The 22,215-nt window shown below is 43.4% G+C and overlaps 1 protein-coding gene across 3 annotated transcripts in view; it reads left to right on the top strand.

Annotated features, from left to right (window-relative positions):
* MTX3 (metaxin 3) overlaps positions 1-21,780 on the top strand; it is a 46,091-nt gene extending 24,311 nt beyond the window's left edge. For 2 of the 3 annotated variants that reach the window (XM_044292146.1, XM_044292153.1), the window contains exons 4-9: positions 212-304; positions 2,080-2,262; positions 8,436-8,512; positions 12,740-12,897; positions 15,662-15,750; positions 19,890-21,780. In XM_044292146.1, the coding sequence (XP_044148081.1) occupies positions 212-304; positions 2,080-2,262; positions 8,436-8,512; positions 12,740-12,897; positions 15,662-15,750; positions 19,890-20,000 (711 nt within the window). In that variant the 3' untranslated portion in view covers positions 20,001-21,780. The remainder of the gene's footprint in view (positions 1-211; positions 305-2,079; positions 2,263-8,435; positions 8,513-12,739; positions 12,898-15,661; positions 15,751-19,889) is intronic. The other variant, XM_044292162.1, reaches the window with a different exon arrangement.
* The last annotated feature ends 435 nt before the right edge of the window (positions 21,781-22,215 follow it).

The raw sequence follows: 22,215 nt of genomic DNA, 5'->3' as shown, positions 1-22,215 counted from the left end.
GACCTATGGGAATACCAGTATTTCCTGCAACAAGCAGGTCCGTCAGGAAAGCTCCATGTCTCCAGGAGATTGGATTTGGTGGCATCTGTGAAATGAATGACTGAGCAGACGTCCTCACCACCACAGTTTTATCTACCTTCAAGGGGATATGTCTTTTGCCTGGCTACATCCATGTGCATAACTGTATGTATGTTCTATGTATTCCTTACAGAAATATAATGCTGATTATGTGTTGTCGGCCAGAGAGGGATCCGACACCCTGGCATACATTGCCCTCCTTGAAGAGAAGCTGCTTCCTGCAATAGTACGTATGGAGATATTGGCGTAATTCATTATTGACTTTGAGTTAGACTGTATGCTGAAACACATTGTACCAGGCGCAAATTCACTTCAAGGGCGTCTGCGGCAGACTAACGGACAGGCTTATCTCACCTAATTCTGACTGTGCCATTATTATAGCTATTGGCCCTGTCAGACTCTTCTCGTCATGTTTTTTGTCTTCATTTAGAGTATACGGCAGAAAAAGCCCCCGATATACACACAACAGTGGTATCTGTTCACCAGATATAAGCTTTTCAATAGCGTTTCACCATATTTCCATTAAACAGATGGTATTATAGCCTGTGAGTAATGGCTGCTACTGTTAGGCATCCATTTAACGCAAGCAGTCACCTGTAGGCCATAATGGTATCTGTCTAATGGGTATGTCATCAAAGTGTATTGAAAAGCTCATGACTTGGGATAAGTGAACCCGACATCTTCAGGTTCGGCTTTCGGGCGTTGGAGGAATTCCGTTAGTACGGAATATAACAGAATTCTATGACGGAAGCCATTAAGAAGCATTCCGTCATAATAGAAGTCTATGGGCCACATAAAGGATCCGTCTGGTTTGGTTTTCCGTCCTGCATAACGGAAACCAGCTGGATCCGTTTTATGATGCCCATAGACTTCTATTATGTCGGAATGCCTCTTAAAGGGTTCCGTTTTGCCTTCCGTCATAGAATTACATTATCCTCCACTGCCCGAACGCCAAACTCAAACCTGAAAACGTCGGGTTCGCTCATCTCTACTCAAGATGTATAACATATGTCTCAGATGGTTGGCCATAAGATACTATGTTAAAAAAAAAAAAGAGTTTGTTTAAAGGATATAGATGACCTATCCTCAGGATATGTCATTAATATCTGTTCGGTGAGGGTCCGACTTCTAGCACCACCACCGATCAGCTGTTCCCTGGTGCCTGAACGTGAACTGTGAATGGAGCAGGAAGGACAGCGATGGCCGTGCCAGGTTAATGCAGCTCAGCTCCCATTCACTTAAATGATAGTTGAGATGCAGTAATGGAGGAAGAGAGTTGTGCTTCCTGCCCCATTCACCGTTCAAGTTCAGGCACCAGAGGCTGCAGGAAACATCTGATCATTGGTGGTGCCAGGAGTCGAACCCTCACCGATCGGATATATATGACCTATCCTGAGGATAAGTCATCAATATCGGGAGCCTGGAAAACCCCCTTACCTGTATATTTTTCTATGGGATGAAATAGCAGTCTACCATACTAGTCCATATGTTTTTGTCTATTGCTAAAAGGACATTGTTATGACCTCCAGTCAAAGGCTATGGACACATTTAGGCCAGTTTCACATGAGTGTTGGGTTGAAGAATTCCCATAACGAGCACTGCTCCTCTGACCTGTACTCACAGCATCATAATGACTTGTGATGCTGAGACTCCCTGACCACAGGTCTAACGTACTGTACTAATGCATGTGGGTACAGTACACTAGTGCCGTGGTCAGGCAGCATCATAAATCATTCTATTGCTAGGAGTTCAGGTCAGATGAGCAGTGATCGGTCCGGAAAGTGCAGCCAATCCACTGACCATATCCATGCATCGGGAAACCTCCCCATTACACACTGAATGTAGACGATGATGTGATCAGGCCTGAAGGTGTAAGGTCAGATTAAGATAATTTTTCAAGCTTTATACTTTTAGTGAGTGCTATGGGCTGGGTGGAAAATTGCTTGGCTAATCTCATGAAAGTAGGTTGCTTTGTACTTACAGTTTGTAATGTCGTTCCAGTTGCACACATTTTGGGTCGATTCTGACAATTATTCCGGGGTGACGCGGCCGTGGTATGCTTCACGGATTCCTTTCCCTCTATGTTTCTACTTGCCTGGCAAGATGTCTAGAGAAGTTTTGAATAGAATTCTAGTGACCAAAGGACAGCCACCACTGTACAGCATGAATGAAGTGGAAGCTCAGGTAACAAAATGCTCTTGCACTAGTCATGAGTTGGTGCCTCATCCCTTAAGACCCTCACTAATCACTGACATTTCAATATTTCCTTACAGTGGTCCTGTAAAAGATAACGTTAGTTTCACACGGGTGTAATACGGGGACTTTTTTGTCCCCATATTGTAAACTCGACACCCAGACTTCCAGGAGTTCTGGCGCTCTACCTCCAGTTCTGATGGACTGCAGGAGGTTCAGGTGGTATGTCCATAAAGAGGAGCAATATAGCCCCCGTATTACACCCATCTGGAAGTGGCCTTAGTGCATTATATTAGATGTAAGGTTTCAAAATTTTCGTTATGATTTGAATTTGTGCAGAAGCAGCAGAAACCAAATGGTGTAAATATTTAACAAAAAGTGTCACTGAACTTTAAAAAAACTTTTGATATGTCATAGCGACACATGAAAGGTTTTGAACGGTAGAGGTCCGAGTGCTAAAGTGCTGAGACCCTCACCGATTGTCGGAAGGAGGAGAGAGAAGCGATTGCATGGCATTCTCTTTCTCCTCACTGGAGGTGACTGAGTCCAGATGGCCCATAGACTTTCTATTGAACTCGTCATCTGCGGCGAGGAGAGAGAGCGCGTGCTATGTGAGCTTTTCTCTGTCCTCGTCCTAGCGATTGGTGGGGGTCCCAGCACTCAGATACCCATCAAAACCTTTTTATATGTCACTATGACATATTAAAAGTAATATGTGAAAATCAGTAATTAGAAAATTGACAATGAAGGCATTCATAGACCCTGATATAGTAGGATTTATTAAACATAATTAAATCTTGAATTTATACCTAGGTTGCAATATTTGGTATAAAAGCTAGATGCTACAGAGGGGACACCATGTATCTGGATAAAGGAATTCTTTTGCTTTGGTTTTCCTGTGCTAGATTATCCTAATGGCATCCAGATGCACACTACGAGGATATATACGTCACTTTGTTAAAACACCTGTCACAGTCTTATTGGCTCCTTTGTATTTTTAGGTTGTAAGGGTGACACCCAGGTCTTTGCTTAATAAAAGGGGTCTTCTGCTGTTTGGGGTCGGATGAAGATGACTCGGATACCACAAGTCATTCTTTTTCCTGTAGACTAAATTTTAAGATTTGAAGCATTGCAGACAACATGGTTAGATCCATTTTTAGGGATTATCTGATAAATTCCCCTTATGTTTATTAATGATCACTGGGAAATACTCTATGCCCCCCCTGGGTGCACAGGAGTCAGCAGAGTGCACAGGAGTCAGCAGAGTGGGTGTTCATGTGGGAGGCAGAGCAGACCCGGCCAATTAGCCCTTGGCATGAAGAACGTGTTAGCGGAGCTGCAAGGGGGCAGATTTTGGCATGCACATTGGAGGTGATTGAATATGCGGTTTATGTGCTTATGTGTGGGTGGATGGTCAGGTTACACAAAATTGACTTAAGTTGGTAATACCCCTTTCATTTCTAACGTGTCATGATCTATTTCTGATATAACAAGGTGTATATATGAGATTTTACTGTGGCCCTTTACAGGCTTAGTTTGCTAGAAATATAATCGCTTCCAACGTTTTCCACCTTCTAGATCCAAAGACAATAGCACAGAGAATCCTGAAATACTCTTAGTGGTCAGGACAAGTATTTGCTTACTGGCAGGGCTCTTTTACTGGAAGATCCACTCCTCTTTACCCGTACATGTGTTCCTGGGTGGTTATACACTTCCAATAGCTGTATAATCTTTACACCAGGTTATTGAACACAATCTACTAATCTGACTGTATGAAATATTGCTATGTATAGGGAAACTGGTGTTAAAGGGGAAATGTTTGGGAACGTACTATTTCTACACACAATATCTATCTGGCGTTACCTCTTTCCACTCTTTGGGAGTCCAATTCTTTCATAGGCAATTATATGACATGGAAGAAACCCATCTTAAAGGACATCTGTCAGCAGATTTGTACCTATGAAACTAACCTGTTACATGTGCGCTTGGCAGCTGAAGGCATCTGTGATATATATCCATGTTCATATGTGCCCGCATTGCTGAGAAAAATGATGTTTTAATATATGCAAATGAGCCTCTAGGAGCAACGGGGGCGTTGCCGTTACACCTAGAGGATCTGTTCTCTTTGCAAATGCCGCACCCCATCTTCATTTTAATTGACAGGGACTGGCGTTATCATGTTTACACTGCCTGGCCCTGTCAATCAAAGTGCAGAGGGCGCAGCAGTTGCACAGAGAGCGGAGCCTTTAGATGTTACAGCGATGCCCCCGTTGCTCCTAGAAGGTCATTTGCATCAATTTTTCTCAGCAATCTGCTGACAGATGCCCTTTAGACCAAGGTTGGCTAAAGAGCCGTATGAGACCGCCTTTTTGTTTAGAACACCTAATACAGATTATGCAATATGAATGCTTTATTCGCCTTCACAAAAAAAAAAAAAATTGTTCTCCTAATACACCTAAAATTAAAAATGAAGTAATGTAAAGGCTCCTTTGCACTGTGCCAACCGAGCAGGTAATTATCAGTATGGGTCCATTCCTTCCCGATAGTTGCCTGCTCGTCAGTGGAGGTGAAGAGCTGCATTTACATGCAGCGTCTCCTGTACTGTATGGGGGCGAGCAGTGGACACTGCCATACAGATTCATTGTTTCTGGGCAGCAGATCGCTGTTCACACAGGACAATCTGCTGCCCATAAAGGATGATTTAGGTGTCCGCATGAACGATCCTTTCATCCCACGAATATCAGTTTTGCTCGTTCATCGAGTGACCTGCGGCACCGTTGCATGGGCCGATTATGAGCGTTTGTACAAATTTTCGTTCCCAATAATCAGCCTGACAATTGTTCTGTGTTACCCCTCCATTACAATAGGGCTTATCCTATAGTTTTAGGCCTTCCGCTCTTTGCAGATCTATGCCTCTCCATGGTAACGGCAAACAAACCCCGTATAATCTGATTTTGCAGTCATAATTTCTCCCCTCTGTTTCTAGGTTTCTGCGAGCAAACATTCAGTAGGTTACTAAGACTTATGGAGCTGATGGGAGGAAGTGTGACTGCAGGATGAGAATATGCAGGGTCTGCTGTCTGGTACCATGGAGATGCATAGTCTGCATGATGCTGTATAAACAGTCCTATTCAGTTTCTACTTTAAGTGCATTGGCATGATAGAAAAAATGTTGGCAAAGGTGGACATAGCCTTTAAAAGAACACTCAACCGAGAACTGAATGGTAAAAGTATAGAATACATGTAGTTGCTTTCTGTGTTTGCAACATTTTTTTAAATAAACAATTTTGGAGAAATCCTTGTGTGATGTTAACTACTTTTGTGTTGAAAAAGACAAAAGTATTATATTAGTGATACCTTTATTGGCTAACCAAAAATAAAGACGGTACGATCTTTTGGCTTTACAACACAGCACAAAAGGCTGCGCTCACCTGATATCACTTGTAGTAATATAGGAAGCTTGAAAATGAAGAAAAAAGTCCAGCTTCCAAAAAAGATGACGTTCTTTACAGGTCCTTCTCAAAAAATTAGCATGTTGTGATAAAGTTCATTATTTTCTGTAATGTACTGATACACATTAGACTTTCATATATTTTAGATTCATTACACACAACTGAAGTAGGTCAAGCCTTTTATTGTTTTAATATTGATGATTTTGGCATACAGCTCATGAAAACCCCAAATTCCTATCTAAAAAAATTTACATATTTCATCTGACCAATAAAAGAAAAGTGTTTTTAATACAAAAAAAGTCAACCTTCAAATAATTATGTTCAGTTGTGCACTCAATACTTGGTCGGGAATCCTTTTGCAGAAATGACGGCTTCAATGTGGCGTGGCATGGAGGCAAGCAGCCTGTGGCACTGCTGAGGTGTTATGGAGGCCCAGGATGCTTCGATAGCGGCCTTAAGCTCATCCAGAGTGTTGGGTCTTGCGTCTCTCTCTTCCCAATATCCCACAGATTCTCTATGGGGTTCAGGTCAGGAGAGTTGGCAGGCCAATTGAGCACAGTAATACCATGGTCAGTAAACCATTTACCAGTGGTTTTGGCACTGTGAGCAGGTGCCAGGTCGTGCTGAAAAATGAAATCTTCATCTCCATAAAGCTTTTCAGCAGATGGAAGCATGAAGTGCTCCAAAATCTCCTGATAGCTAGCTGCATTGACCCTGCCCTTGATAAAACACAGTGGACCAACACCAGCAGCTAACATGGCACCCCAGACCATCACTGACTGTGGGTACTTGACACTGGACTTCAGGCATTTTGGCATTTCCCTCTGCCCAGTCTTCCTCCAGACTCTGGCACCTTGATTTCCGAATGACATGCAAAATTTGCTTTCATCCGAAAAAAGTACTTTGGAGTGGACCGCTGAGCAACAGTCCAGTGCTGCTTCTCTGTAGCCCAGGTCAGGCGCTTCTGCCGCTGTTTCTGGTTCAAAAGTGGCTTGACCTGGGGAATGCGGCACCTGTAGCCCATTTCCTGCACACGCCTGTACACGGTGGCTCTGGATGTTTCTACTCCAAACTCAGTCCACTGCTTCCGCAGGTCCCCCAAGGTCTGGAATCGGTCCTTCTCCACAATCTTCCTCAGGGTCCGGTCACCTCTTCTCGTTGTGCAGCGTTTTCTGCCACACTTTTTCCTTCCCACAGACTTCCCACTCAGGTGCCTTGATACAGCGCTCTGGGAACAGCCTATTCATTCATAAATGTATTTCTGTGTCTTACCCTCTTGCTTGAGAGTGTCAATGATGGCCTTCTGGACGGCAGTCAGGTCGGCAGCCTTACCCATGATTGCGGTTTTGAGTAATGAACCAGGCTGGGAGTTTTTAAAAGCCTCAGGAATCTTTTGCAGGTGTTTAGAGTTAATTAGTTGATTCAGATGATTAGGTTAATAGCTCATTTAGAGAACCTTTTCATGATATGCTAATTTTTTTAATAGGAATTTTGGGTTTTCATGAGCTGTATGCCAAAATCATCAATATTAAAACAATAAAAGGCTTGAACTACTTCAGTTGTGTGTAATGAATCTAAAATATATGAAAGTCTAATGTTTATCAGTACATTACAGAAAATAATGAACTTTATCACAATATGCTTATTTTTTGAGAAGGACCTGTATTCCAATGCACACGAGATCCTCTAATACTGATCCTTACTCATGACCAAGGATCAGTATTAGAGGATCCGAAATGCGTAGACCCGTTTGCGATGTTGGATTTTTCATGTTCTCGTGTGTATTGGAATAAAGAACGTCATCTTTTTTGGAAGCTGGACTTTTTTCTTTATTTTAAAGATCTTTTGGCTTTACATCCGAAATCCTCAAAAGAGCAAAAGGGTAAATCCCCAAGCCAGTCTTTTCCATCTTTAGTTAGTGGTCGGCTCTGGAGGCCTTAGAGGGGTTGTGCAGGGTTTTTATATTGATGACTTATCCTCAGGACTCCCCCACCCCCAGCACTCCATGCCAGCGCTACTACTTCTTCACTACACTATGTATCGTCTCCCTTGTGGCAGTGTAGTGTAATTACAAGTGCTTGCTTCATTCAAGTGAATGGACCGAGTACTTGTATTTACACTCTCTTCCAAGACGAGGGGCAGTGTAATGAAGAGGAAGCAGCACTTGCATGGTGTGCCGCCTCCTCTTCAAACAGCTGATAGATGAGGGTCCCAGGTGTCGGACCTCCGCCAATCTGATATTGATGACCTCTCCTGAGGATAGGTCCTGAGTTTAAAATCCCTGCACAGCCCCTTTTCCAAATGTATTTTTTATACTTGTCCATGCTTTACAAATAGATTGTAACATTTGGTTACCTCTATATAAAACACCGCACAACAACCCAGAATTATAATATGTGAAAAATAAATCTTTAAATATGTGAAATCATGCCAACCCCAAATCCTTCTATACTGGGTCTCCAAGTATAAAAACACCTCTCCAAAATTAGTTTCGAAAGAGTATTAATATTTTTGAAAGTGTCCTGTAGGGAAGGTACTGGGCAGTTAATGAATCCATATAACATTTTAGAAGGTATTACCATTTTATTAGAACAGTTTATGTCCCTTTGATTACCACAAGAGCTGAACTATATTATTTTTCAGGAGTCTGTATATTTAGGGCTTTTTCTCTGGGTTTTGGTCTATTCAGACAGGTTCTGTTTGTTTTTACAGATCTATAAAGATGCCAAGGAATGTCTGAATCTCCTCTCCAACAGACTCGGAAAGTCGCAGTTCTTTTTTGGAGACAAGTGAGTTGTAGAAAAGAAATGGCTATATATACTGTATGTGGAAACTAGTGCAAAGGACCATGGACGTGTTACCCAGAGAAATCCGTCACATTCCTGCTGACGTTTCACTAGCACAGGTCAATGGCTGCGTACACCTCTGCAACCATAGTAGTTGGATGCTGCAGTCATACTCCCTTTCTTCTAATACGCATACAGTAGATTTGATCAGTTAGTAGTACTTGTAGTTTGTAGGACATTTTTTTTTTATGAAGACTCTTTTCAAATTTGCTTCATTTTTCATTTTAGGTGCACGGCAGCATTTAAAAAATGGGGCCAACCAGAAATGTCCTCCCTTAGGCCTATTGCACACGGCCGTTTTTTTTTCCCGTTTACTGGCCGTTTTTTGCGTTCCGTATACGGTCCGTATACGGAACCATTCATTTCAATGGTTCCGCAAAAAAAACGGAATGTACTCCGTATGCATTCCGTTTCCGTATTTCCGTTTTTCCGTTCCGTTTTAACATAGAACATGTCCTATTATTGCCCGCAAATCACAGTCCGTGGCTCCATTCAAGTCAATGGATCCGCAAAAAAAACGGAACACATACGGAAATGCATCCGTATGTCTTCCGTTTCCGTTCCGTTTTTTCCTGAACCATCTATTGAAAATGTTATGGCCAACCCAATTTTATCTATGTAATTACTGTATACTGTATATGCCACACGGAAAAACGGAACGGAAAAACGGAACAGAAACGGAAACACAACGGAAACAAAAAAGGGAACAGCGGATCCATGAAAAACGGACCGCAAAACACTGAAAAAGCCATACGGTCGTGTGCAATAGGCCTTATTAAAATGTAACTTTTATTATTATATCTAAAAAAAAAATGAAAACCCCTATTAGTATATAATTTAATGATTATAATATATCTTGATAGTTCGCCACAGTCAGAATCAGTATGTGGACAGGTTATCGTGAGATATTCTATGTATGCTTTATGACTTTAAAAGGGTTACAGACATTTGTGAAGATAGGTCATTAATAGGATCTGTGGGTGCCTGACACCTGGTACCATCACCGATCAGTTGTTTCGGCCACTCACTGTACCAGAAACTATACAGTAGGGATCGACCGATATTGATTTTTTAGGGCCGATACCGATACCGATAATTTGTGAACTTTCAGGCCGATAGCCGATAATTTATACCGATATTCTGGGAATTTTCATTTTTGAAAAAAAAATTAAAATTCCCACAAATCAGCTGAAAATTAATGTTTATTTTTATTGTAAATCTTTCTTTTTCATTTATATTTAATATTTTGGTGTTTTTATTTTTATTACTTTTATTTTTTATTAAACTAACTTTTAGCCCCCTTAGGGACTAGAACCCTTGTCCTATTCACCCTGATAGAGATCTATCAGGGTGAATAGGAGCTCACACTGTCCCTGCTGCTGTGTGCTTTGTGCACACAGCAGCATGGAGCTTACCATGACAGCCAGGGCTTCAATAGCGTCCTGGCTGCCATGGTAACCGATCGGAGCCCCAGCATTACACTGCTGGGGCTCCGATCGGAGGAGCAGGGGAGAGGGAATCCTGTGGGGGGGCGCACTGCGACTGGGGTGGGGGGGGGGGGGCGCACCACTGCTTAATACTGGGGGGGGGGGGCGCACTGCGCCACCAATGCTTAATACTGGGGGGGCTTGGGGGGGGAGGCGCACTGCGCCACCAATGCCTAATATTGGGGGGGAGGGGGGCGCACTGCGCCACCAATGTCTGATACTGGGGGGCTTGGGGGGGCGCACTGCGCCACCAATGAAGCTTAATCTCTAATTTATTCATATACAGGAGGCGGGAGCTGGCTGCAGGATCACATAGCCGGCTCCCGACCTCTATGAGCTGTAGCTGCGATCCGCGGCACCTGAGGAGTTAACTACCGCAGATCGCAGCTACAGCTCATAGAGGCCGGGAGCCGGCTATGTGATTCTGCAGCTCCCGCCTCCTGTATATTAATTAATGTGATATTAAGCTTCATTGGTGGAGCAGTGGCCATAGCTCCTCCCCTCCTCTTGTCCCCTGTCCTCCCATTGGCTGGAGCGGCAGCAGCAGCACAGGGGGAGGAGACACTGCTCCTTCTCCCCTGTGCTGCTGCTGAGGGAACACGGAGAGCGCTGTCAGCAGCGCGATCTGTGTTCCCAGGACGTTATCGGAATATCGGCAAAATAAATGCAGATACCGATAACGTTCAAAATCCTGAATATCGGCCGATAATATCGGTAAATCCGATAATCGGTCGATCCCTACTATACAGTGTACAGAGCAGAAGGACCTTGTCGTTTCTAGCGCTGACATACTTAAGCTTAGCTACCATTAACGGGGTTGGCCAATTTACCATATTGATGACCTATCCTCTGGTTGAAGAGATTGCAGTGCCTGTATGAGTGCAGCATTCTCTTCGCTCTTGCTTACCGTTGACATTGTATTGGCGAACAGGTGTAATTACAACTGCACCATACCATTCACCTCAATGGGAAGGCACATGGATTGACTAGGATAGAGAAGCTGTAATTACACTGCGCCGCCACTGCGATATCAACAGCAGGCTGGTAAACAGTGAAGATAGGTCAACGTGTGTACAAGTGTTGCCTTCTTTTTAAACAGCTAATTGGTGGTGGTGCCAGGAGTCTTATCAGTGGGGTCTGACACCCGGCACCCCCGCCAATCAGCTGTTTGAAGAGGAGGCGGCGGCGCTCCATGTGAGCGCTACTTCCTCTTCATTACACTACATATGGTCTTCCTTGCGGCTGCGTAGTGTAATTACAAGTACTCCATATAAGTGAACTGAGAGAGTACTTTTTAATTACACTCACTTCCAAGAAGACGACGGGCAGCGTAATGAAGAGGAAGCAGCACTTGCATGGAGCACCGCCTCCTCTTCAAACAGCTGATTGGTGGCGGTGCCGGGTGTCAGATCCCCGCCAATCTGATATTGAGGACCTGTCCTGAGGATAGGACATTGAGTTAGGAAACTGGCCAACCCCTTGTTTGAATGGGAGCTGATCTGCCGTACGCTGGCATGGCTACTACACAGTGTACCAAGCTGTCTGCTTCCAGCTCTGTACGCTGTATAGCTTCCGGTGCCACGGCTGCCTGAAACAGTGTATTGGCGGGGGTGCCAGGTTTTGAACTTCCACTTATCTGATATTGAGGAGCTGTCCTGAGAATAGGTCATCAAAATATGTAACCCAGAGAACAATGAAAGCTGAAGTTGATTGGCCCCTTGGCCATTGTCAGTGGACATTCACTTGCCACTGAAATGATCGGCTGTAGTCATATAGATTAGAGTTTATTTGAATATTTAGTTGCAGCATTTTAGCCTATGCAATAGAATCTTTATATCATGGAAATAAGAACAGATTATTGCACTAGATAGCAATACGTACACATGAACAGTGAAACTGATTTTAGTTATTTACAGTATATACTGTATAGGGCCAACAATTTCCTTAGACCTCATGCACACGACCGTTTGTATTTTGCGGCCATGTACATGCCACCATTTTGCTTTTTACCTTCTGTTGAAATGTCCTATACTTGTCCACAAAACGGAAAAGTATAGGACATGTTCTATCTTTTTTGTGGGGCAATGTTATGGACGTACGGATGTGGACAGCACACACAAAAAATGCGGAACCAAAAAATAGTCGTGTTCATGAAGCCTTAGGTGTGGGTTCACACATGGCGAGTCCGCTGTTGATTTTGTGCAAAAATTCGGGATAAAGACCACCTCTGCAAAAAATGCACAAATGGTTTGATTTTTGCAGAGGCATCTGCCAAGTTTTTAGTGAGTCTTCCTCATTGCAAAGGTTATATGCAAAGAGCAATCTCCCATGGAAAGGTTGAAAGCTGCAGTATTTGTCCCGCTGCCTCTCGGCATGTTTGCTGTGCTGCGGCCGCATCTCCCGCCCGTCTCCATTATAGTGAATGCAGCACACATGGGCTAGTACGGATCCGACAGGCTCTTCCCCTGGCGGACAAACCTAATGCTAGTGTAAAAGTAGCCTTAATCTAGTAATAAGAAACAAAAACATTCTTTTTCTCCAGTTCCTTGTATTTTAGTACACAGCCTTTATAGGCAGATACAATATAGGGTCTGGTCTCTTTGTCTCACACGCTCAATAAGAAGCAGCAGTTTTGTTTCTGCTTCTCAGAGTCTCGAAGTAACCACAGTATATTCTATTGCAGGCCTACAACCCTAGATGCCTTTGTTTTTGGATTCCTTGCCCCCCTCTATAAAGCTCGTCTACTCAAGGTTCAGCTACAAGAACACTTAAAGCAGCTTCCCAACTTGTGTGACTTCTGCGACCACATTCTCTGCGCCTATTTCACGGAACATGCTGAAGGTATAAGTACAGTTCACCTATCAATATATCAAAGTTGAATTCATAGATTCATTATGGCTCTGACTGATTGCGTATGTAGCCTGTGTCTTTAATATTTAAAGGCTGTGAACACCTTTGTGCCATAAAAATCAATAACCCCATATCTTACTGTAATGCAGCTGATGATAAAATTGCACTTGTTAGTTTACTGGTATAAGCTTTGCTTCACATCCCCCTCAGAAATGCTCTGATATGAGAGTCGCTCACTGTTTGTCATGTCTTCTCAGCTCTGTGGGTGTTCCTGTTGCTTTCACATGCACGTGCACAGCTCTGCTGCCATTACCTTCTATCAGATAACACAGCCCACCCCTCATACATCTCTTACATATTGTCCATTCCCATTAATCTCTGATTGCAGCCCCACCCCCGCCCTCGTGTCTTCTATCCTCCGCTCGCTGCTCTCATACATCTCTTACGTATTGTCCATTCCCATTCATCTATGATCGCAGCCTCCGTGCCTTCTATCCTCCGCTCGCTGCTCTCATACATCTCTTACATACTGTCCATTCCCATTAATCTCTGATCGCAGCCCCCCGTGCCTTCCATCCTCCGCTCGCTGCTCTCATACATCTCTTACATACTGTCCATTCCCATTCATCTCTGATCGCAGCCCCCGTGCCTTCCATCCTCCTCCGCTGCTCTCATACATCTCTGATTGCACACATCCCATCCTCCGCTACTAGATCAAGGTGAGCGCTGCCAAGGGCCAGGGGGACGGGAACTTACCACAAAAAGCTGTTGGCAAAAGGATGATGCAAAATCGGCAGTTTGACAGGACTATATATGTTGTGAGATGAGTGGCCAGAGCGCTGTCATTAGCATACAATGTGGATGCTAATGACGGCATCAGCTAGCAATGTGTTTTACAGCCCCTAATAGACATGGCAGGGCTGATGATGAAAGTGCAGACACCTGGGATGTGTATTAGGACCTAAAAAAACACATTGCAGGCTAGGGCTGACATTAGCAGGGAGAGGGAGACAGTGCGTGCTCCCATGGAGGCAGGAGGAGTTACAAAAAATCCATCAGATGACTGATTCTCTGTAAACTCGCTGAGAACAGCCTGCTGTGCATAGGAAGCACAGCAGGCTGTAAGACCCAAACAAAAAATAAAAATAAACAGAACCAATTGGAGAAATTATTTTCTCCACAAAATAAATGTATTAGTGTAAAAAAAAATATATATTTTTTTCTACAAAGGTGTCTATATCCTTTAAGTTAAGAAAAAATCAAGCTCATATTTATGGTGCTAAAGTATTAATTCTCTTTAATGGGCTTTCCAGAGTAGAAATCAGAGAATTTCCTAAAATTCTATTCTGATCCGATTTGGCTGAATCATCTGTCGATTCATGTCCAAATAAGTTCTACCCAAATAGTGCTGTGATTGTCTGGAAAAGTCTCTCTCACAACTCTACTCTCCATTCTTTCTCTCTCTATCTTCTCTCTCCTTTCTTCTCACTTCTTTCTTTTTTCTCTCCACTCTTCACTCTCCGTTCTTTCTCTCTGTCTTCTTTCTCCTTCTCTCTCTCCTTTCTTCTCTTTCTCTGTCTTCTCTCTCCTTCTGTCCTCTCCTGTCTTCTCTCTCCTTCTCCGTCCTCTTTTTTCCTCTTCTGTCCTCTTTCGTTTCTTCTCTCTCCTCGATCCAAATTGAATCACACAAAAATTCTGATTCTAATGAATTTTAAATTTAAAAAAAAATGTGGGCCAAATTTCTGATTCAATCATCTCTAATTAAGACCCATAACAGTGGGCAGAAGCTTAAAGGGCTTCTGACACTCCACTAAACTAATTTTTTTTGTCTCCTTAAAATCCTTATGCTGCGATTTCTTAATATATAGGGCTATTGCTCCGTTTGGTTCAGTAGTTATATAAAAAAACTGACTTTTATAATATGCAAGCCGCATCCTCCATTCATAATGACGCCCCCTCCTCATGTTGATTGACAGGGCCAGCGGACGCGCTCGTTCTCTGACTGGCCCTGTCTGTTTAAATCTCGCGCCGGTCTTCAGTTGGCGCAGTCAGTGGAGGACGCTCGCTCCATCCTCAGTGCGCCTGCGCCGGGTGTACATGTGACGTCATCGGCGCAGGCACACTGAGCATGGAGCGGCCGAGCGAGCGTCCTCCACCGAGTGCGCCTGCACCAACTGAAGACCGGCGTGAGATTTAAAACGCAGACAGGGTCAGTCAGAGAACGAGCGCGTCCGCTGGCCCTGTCAATCAACATGAGGAGGGGGCGTCATTATGAATGGAGGATGCGGCTGCTAGCAGCAAGTAGCCACCCTACCTGCTGCTAGAGAGGTAATTTGCATATTATAAAAGTCCGTTTTTTTATATAACTACTGAACCAAACGGAGTAATAGCCATATATATTGAGAAATCGCAGCATAAGGATTTTAAGGAGACAAAAAAATAATGAGTTTAGTGGAGAGACGGAAGCCCTTTAAGTATGAAATTAACTCTTGAAACTCCAGACCACAGATGATACACACTGGTTCTTGAGGCAAAGTTTTGGTTACTTGATCATAAACATTAAGTGGTTTCAAAGAATGAGGTGGAAACATCACATTTGTGTAGTTCTTGTTAATGTTCCCTGTACTTTTTCCTGCATTCATTTAATTCTTTACTTTCGCTTTAATGTGACTTCTACCGAACGTTTGACATTTTTCTTCTCCGTACTAATCCTGTCTATCATGTTTTCACCTCTGTCTCTCCTTGCTCTGTGTAGGAACCTCTCCTGCTGGCCAGGAAGCAATAGATGCAAACTTGCAGAAACTCACACAGCTTGTAAATAAGGAGTCCAACCTAATAGAAAAGGTCGTTACTTGCTTTCTTCTTTCCTTAACGTCTTCTAACACATATTCCGACCGCAAACTTTATTACCTGTAAAAATATGTTTTTTAGTCAACTTTGTATTGTATCATCAATGTTAACTAGCCACCACCACATCATTTTTTTTAAATCATATTATTTTTTATTAAAATTTTCAAAAATTTTCCAGTACAAGTACATCAACAATGTACTTGCCCACTACACGCACCCAATACCTCCTCAAACGCGGACAGTTCCACATAAGGTGGATCAAGTTTGCTCGCATGAGATTACAACGTGGGCACATATCATCACTCCTATACCCTATTTTAAATAACAATGCAGGCGTGCTGTAAACCCTGTGTAAAAGATACAACTGTGAAATTCTATATGAAATTCAGTGACAACGTTGGCAAATCAGTAAGAATTTCCTCCCATTTTTCCTCCAACCACCACATCATTTTACAGGACAAGTCTGTTTGTAACAATGGGGCAGATTTACTAAAATGTGGACAGGGTAAACCTAGCCAGGTAGTCCAAAGATCCACCAGATTTATCACAGTGGATTAGGTAGGATGATTCATTTTGCACACGGCTGGACAGTTTTGCTTAATTTTATACCGCCTATTGGTTGACTTACATTACAACAGAATTTCCGTGCCAAAATGTTGCCTCTTAAGCCTTGCCCCTTTCCCGTTAAACCACACCTCTTGGCGGGTCAAGTGCATTAGATTATTCTTTTTTGTTTACTTGCTCCATAAATATGTCTAAAATGAGATGACAAACTGTGGGGCCAGCAATACTGTAGTGCTGCACAAAATACGGCCCCAGCAGAACCAAATGCCACACTGTAGCATAAAATACTTCCGCCCTTCCCACAGTATTCAAGCACATTACCTCCCTGAGGACGGTGATACAGTTGAATTCAGGGGGCAACTGCGGCCGCCGACCAGGTGCATAAGTACCTGATGCTCCTACGTGAATTAATGCTGAGAGCATCAGATCATTTTGTACCTGGCCAGTGGCTGTGAGGAGGGCTCTGGTGGCCCCCTGGGAAATTTCCCTGGCCTAATGATGGATCATGTGCTTCTTTATTGCTACATAATGCTTTCCATTTGGGCTAAAGACATCCCAGTGACAACCACTATATGATATAAACGTAAAACCACAAATGCAATAGCACTCTGCAACCAGCACTCTGCCCTGCCTCTATGCTGGATGTTGAATGAAGCATTGGAGTACATTTTGGCCAAAGCGACCACTATATGATATACTATGGCAGATGTAAGAAAAGACCAGGTATAGCTAAGTAATAGCTGTACAGAACGTTTAACTACTTGACAGAAGGTGACATCCCAGAAACTTTACTGGTGATTTTAAGGGGTAAATGTCTCTTAACCTTAAGTGCTAGGAATCTTGACCCCTAGTGAAGCCTATCTTGAGAAAACAAGGTGCGGTAAGATGAACCTTCAAGGATTATGTTTCAGGAGGACTGAATAGTACACATCTGTGAATGCTATCGTACTAAAGTCACAATTCCCCCTTGGTGGTCATCTGGAAAATAGCTTTATATTTCTGGGAAGAATGTAGGTGTTTAAAGGGCACGACAATCCTCCGGCATAGCACAACTCATACTCGCCATCACTCTCAAGAAATTCTGCAACAAAGGATCCAGGAAAGCAAATCATTTGTCCTTGTATACGGTTGGTGATATGATTGATTCACCCTTGAACTCTACAAACAAAGCTTGCTTTCTACCGCTGTAGCATTCCTGCTCGATTATATTCCGTCTTGGGACAAGTCATAGTTTCCAATGATAGAAAAACAAGACCTTATTTTCTCAATTATCCTGACTTCGGTGGCTAGAAAAGAAAGAAATAAACCTCTGTATCCTTTACATGGGACTAAGCTGATGTCATTGCCAGGAAAGTATCCATAAACCGTGTGTCTACAAAACTTATTTTCTGGACTGAAAGACCTGGATGTATTTAAAGGGGTTGTCTCTTGTGGCGGTCTATCCTCAGTATAGGCCTTTGCAATCTGATTTGCAGGAGCGCCAGAAGGCGCAGGAAACTACAAAGCTCTGTCCAGTGTGGTAGCGGGTGGACCTGGTTCCTGTGGGTGCAGTGCTACAGTAACCAGCGCCATCCAATACACATCAGTAGGGATCCACCAATTATTGGAGGTACCGATATTATCGGCCGATATTAAAGATTTTGCACATGATCCGTATCTGCATCTAACCTTGCCGATAATGCGTATAAAGCGAATACTAGTGAGCGCTTATGGAAGTGAGCACTAGTATGCATAGGGTGCCAGGAGCAGGGAAGAAGCGCAGCAAGCGCTTCCGATACTTACCCTCCCTGGTCTTCTTTGATGGGGCCCGCGCTGCACTGTCCTGACCCCATACAGCGCCAGGACGTAGTGCGCGCACTATGACCTGACACTGCACGTGACAGTGCAGCGCGGGCCGGAGAACACAGGGGAGCGTGACACCGGACTCGGAGATGAAGAGGAGCCTCGCCGCGGGAGAGGTGAGGAGTTTTATTTTATTCATCTGAGGTCTGATAGGGGTTAAAGTCTGATCTGAGTTCTGATAGGGGTTAAAGTCCGATCTGAGGTTTGATGGGGGTTAATTAAAGTCAGTGAGAAGGGGGGGATGGTGTGGAAATTGGCATTTGGCACTAGTATATTATAAATGTAAATTATAAATTGACTACCAACTAAGGGCTTTATTCATTTATAATTTACCGTACATTTATAATATACTAGTGCCAAATGCAAATTTCCACCACCTTAGTGACTACCAACTAACATAATATATATTATAATATATAAATTATCGGCTATCGGCCTGAAAGTTTACCGATTATCGGTATCAGTTCTAAAAAATCTATATCGGTCGATCCCTACACAGCAGTACCTGCGCCGGAGCTACTGCAGAACAGCTGATCGGCAGGGGTGTGGGGTGTCTGACCTTTGCTGATCAAATAGATAGTAATGACCTAACCTGAGGATAGGGCACACCTCACCACTGAGGCCTGTGAATGGCTGCAGCGGTCAGAATGACCACAGATTGGACATTGCCATTTCCAGTCTGCCTGGTTAATGGGAGCCTCAGCCATGGAACAGAGGGTCTTTCAAAAGGTAAGGGTTTTTTGTGGGCTGAAGTGTTTAGGGGTCCCATAACCCCCCATGTCCTATTACAAGGTCCAGTAATGAGATCTGTTGTGCTGTTTGTGTGACTTTGGCAATGAAGGACTCTGTGCCGGCCTGGTTACTGGTGGTTTCCTTCTCTGCCAAAATAGTTATGCTGTAAAATTAAGCGACCTCCCTCTCAAGCTGTCTGCATAGGCACATAGCTGTGGTTCACCTGATTAAAATGCTATTTTTCTTTTGGATATGGAGGTCACTGGTGACAGATTTCCTTTAACCTGTTCTTGACCACCTAACAAATATATATGTCTTCAGTCGGCTATTTAAAGATGGCGCCTGCTTGATCGCACACATTTAACTTCTCAGATGCTGTGGTCAAATGTGACCACAGCATCTGGGAGGTAAAAAAACGAAAATGTCCGCTCCCAGCCATGCATCGAGCCGCCTCCCAACCCCCCTCCCCATCGAGGATCAGGGGAACAGGATGGCGAGTGTGGCAGGCTCGGTCCTACTGAATGTGAATGGAAAAATAAAAAAGTTATAGCTTTAGGAAGGCTGGGAGTCAAAAATGAAAAATCCCCAGGTCATGAAGGGGTTAAAGAGTTCATACTGTTGTGTAGTTTGCCGGGCCACTATTTTATTTGTCAGGGGAAATAATAGGTAATACGTTTTATACCTATTTCTCAGACCGCAAACGGCCCACGAAATATCAGCTGGATCTCTGTGAAGGGAAGGAGTAGGATAATGGGGATAACTGCAGTCACACTTGTATTGTCAGGTTTTGTAGTGTAGGAGGAATTGTAGTGGCAGCCCTATGTAAATTATCTGCCCCAAGTGATGGAAAGCACACTTTTTGGGTGATATTTGTTGGTTACTCACTTGTGTTGCTCCCACATAAAATGTATACAGATCTGATATGTATATAATTGGGTTTTATTTATTTGATTAGCATGAATCGAAAACTTAAGTTCCAACTGTGTTTGTTACAGATGGATGACAACCTCCGGCGAAGCCCTCAGAACCGTCCCAAGACCATGACGACACTACAACCCTCAGCATCCGCTGAACCCCGACATTCCAGCCTTCTCCTCACTCCATGAACGGTGGCTTGAATCTCGCACCAGTTACGTCCAGGAATTCTGTGTTCTGCCTCTTCTTCCTTGCGGCTGCTTGTGGCGTTAGTGCTGACTCTTTTTAAAGATGATGCTTCTCCAAATATTCATATGGGAGCATATTAAAAATGCAATAAACCGATCACGGACGCTGTTTGTACCATTATGACGTATTTTATGCCAGAGACACACTAGCACAGTGTCATTTCCCTATGACTGGGAATCCATAAGTAGTCAACTGTGGTGTTCCAGGAGATCTTTTCTCGACAGGAACACACAAGCGTGTATTTCCCTTAGAGGGGTTGTCCATAATTATAACAAATTCCCTGCTATCTTTCAAAAACAGCACTACCACGATCCACAGGTTGTGTATGTTATTGCAGCTCAGCCTCATTCGCTTCAATAGAGCTGAGCTTCACACAACCTGTGGACAGATGTGACACTGTTATTGGACAAAAGTAGTCATGTTTTCTAATCCCGTATATCCCCTTTGATATAACAAACTTATACTTTTTGTCGTATTTGTTTTTATAGCTTTTAGTTTAAACAGGTTGTTTCAGGACAGACATTGATGACTAATCACTGGAATATCAACGCCATCAATGTACGATTGGCAAAGTCCAACTATTCTGACCCTGACAGATTGCTATACCAAAATGGCAATGGTTATCTTGGTCTACTAGCGACTTTCTCCAGAGCTGCATTCTCGGTTGGGCCATCATAGTCAATGAGTAGCCAAAGTGCCTCCGAGGTAAAGCCAAGCGGAACGACAGGAGACAAAGTGGCACATTGCCTTCCTAGCACTGCTGAACCTTCATTCTAATGGTCATTGGAGGTCACAGCATTCAAAGCCGACCCAAGGAGACATTGATGGCAATGCCTAGTGAAATTCCAGAATTGCTGTCATGAGATAAGCCGTTCAGTGCTTGCTGTTATGTTCTTGTGTTGGTAATTTCCCAAACCACGTGGGCAACGTGTAAGAGTGACATTCCCACATCCATTTGTCCTTCCATGCCCCCCGACATCAGCTTGAGCCACAGTCCCATTGTCTCTAGGGTGAGTAAATATTGTTGATGCAGCAAGAATTTGAGCTCAATTTTCCTAAATTTCCTACAGCTGGTCTTACACATCAGATTGTTGTCGGCTAAATATTTGTTTGACAGTTATTCCTCCAGATTCCCCTCTTTCACATGCATGCTGGGTTCAGCTGAGTGTGCGGGAGAATAAGCTGCTGCCAGATAGCTCAGGTGACTTCTCTGCCTTGAGATCAAAAGGCATGTTGAAATCCAACTACCCAGTCCTTTTTCCCTCAGCATCAGCCATTAAGGGAGAGTCACGACACCGCCATACTTTAAACGTTCGGTCGGCGGGTTCGGCTGGCATTTATCTAATGCCCAATTTATGGCTCTTGGGGAGATGTATGTGCTGGCATCCTGACACTAGTGCTGCCCCTGTACCCATCTGTGAGGGGGTGAGTTACAACTTGATTAAAAACCTAAATTGTGTGTCTAGCAGTCTACGGACTCTGTGGCACTATTATGACTTATTGGATTTTCTATGACATTTCCTGTGAAACTACAAGAGTATTTTGTATTGTACAGTTTAGTAAGCCTTTCTTATATAACTATATGATATATCAGAATGTCTTAGTTCTACTTTCACACTGGCGTTTTGGCTTTCCGTTTGTGAGATCTGTTCAGGGCTCTCACAATTGGTCCAAAACGGATCAGTTTTGCCCTAATGCATTCTGAATGGAAAAGGATCCGCTCAGTTTGCATCAGTTCAGTCTCCAATCCGCTCTGGAGGCGGACACCTGCCTGCAGCTTTTTACTGTCCGCTTGACGAAGCGGAGTCAAATTGGCACACAATGTAAGTCAATGGGGATGGATGGATCTGTTTTCTCTGACGCAATCTGGCACAGTAGAAAACGGATCCATCCTCCATTGACTTTCAATGGTGTTCAAGACGGATCCGTCATGGCTATAGAAGACATAATGCAACCGGATCTGTTCATGACGGATGCATGTGGTTGTATTATTGTAACGGAAGCTAATGTGAAAGTAGCCTTATTCCTTATGGTATTAAAGGGGATGTGTCATCAGAAAATGACATATCGATTACATTCTGTTTTTATGTTGAACTTTTTCTATTTTATCTTTTTGGTGATTTTTGTTTTAATTTAACATGTCACTATCTATATTTA

The sequence above is a fragment of the Bufo gargarizans genome, chromosome 1 (assembly GCF_014858855.1).
Source record: "Bufo gargarizans isolate SCDJY-AF-19 chromosome 1, ASM1485885v1, whole genome shotgun sequence".
Classification (NCBI taxonomy): Eukaryota; Metazoa; Chordata; class Amphibia; order Anura; family Bufonidae; genus Bufo; species Bufo gargarizans.
This window is presented reverse-complemented; position numbering and strand designations above follow the sequence as displayed.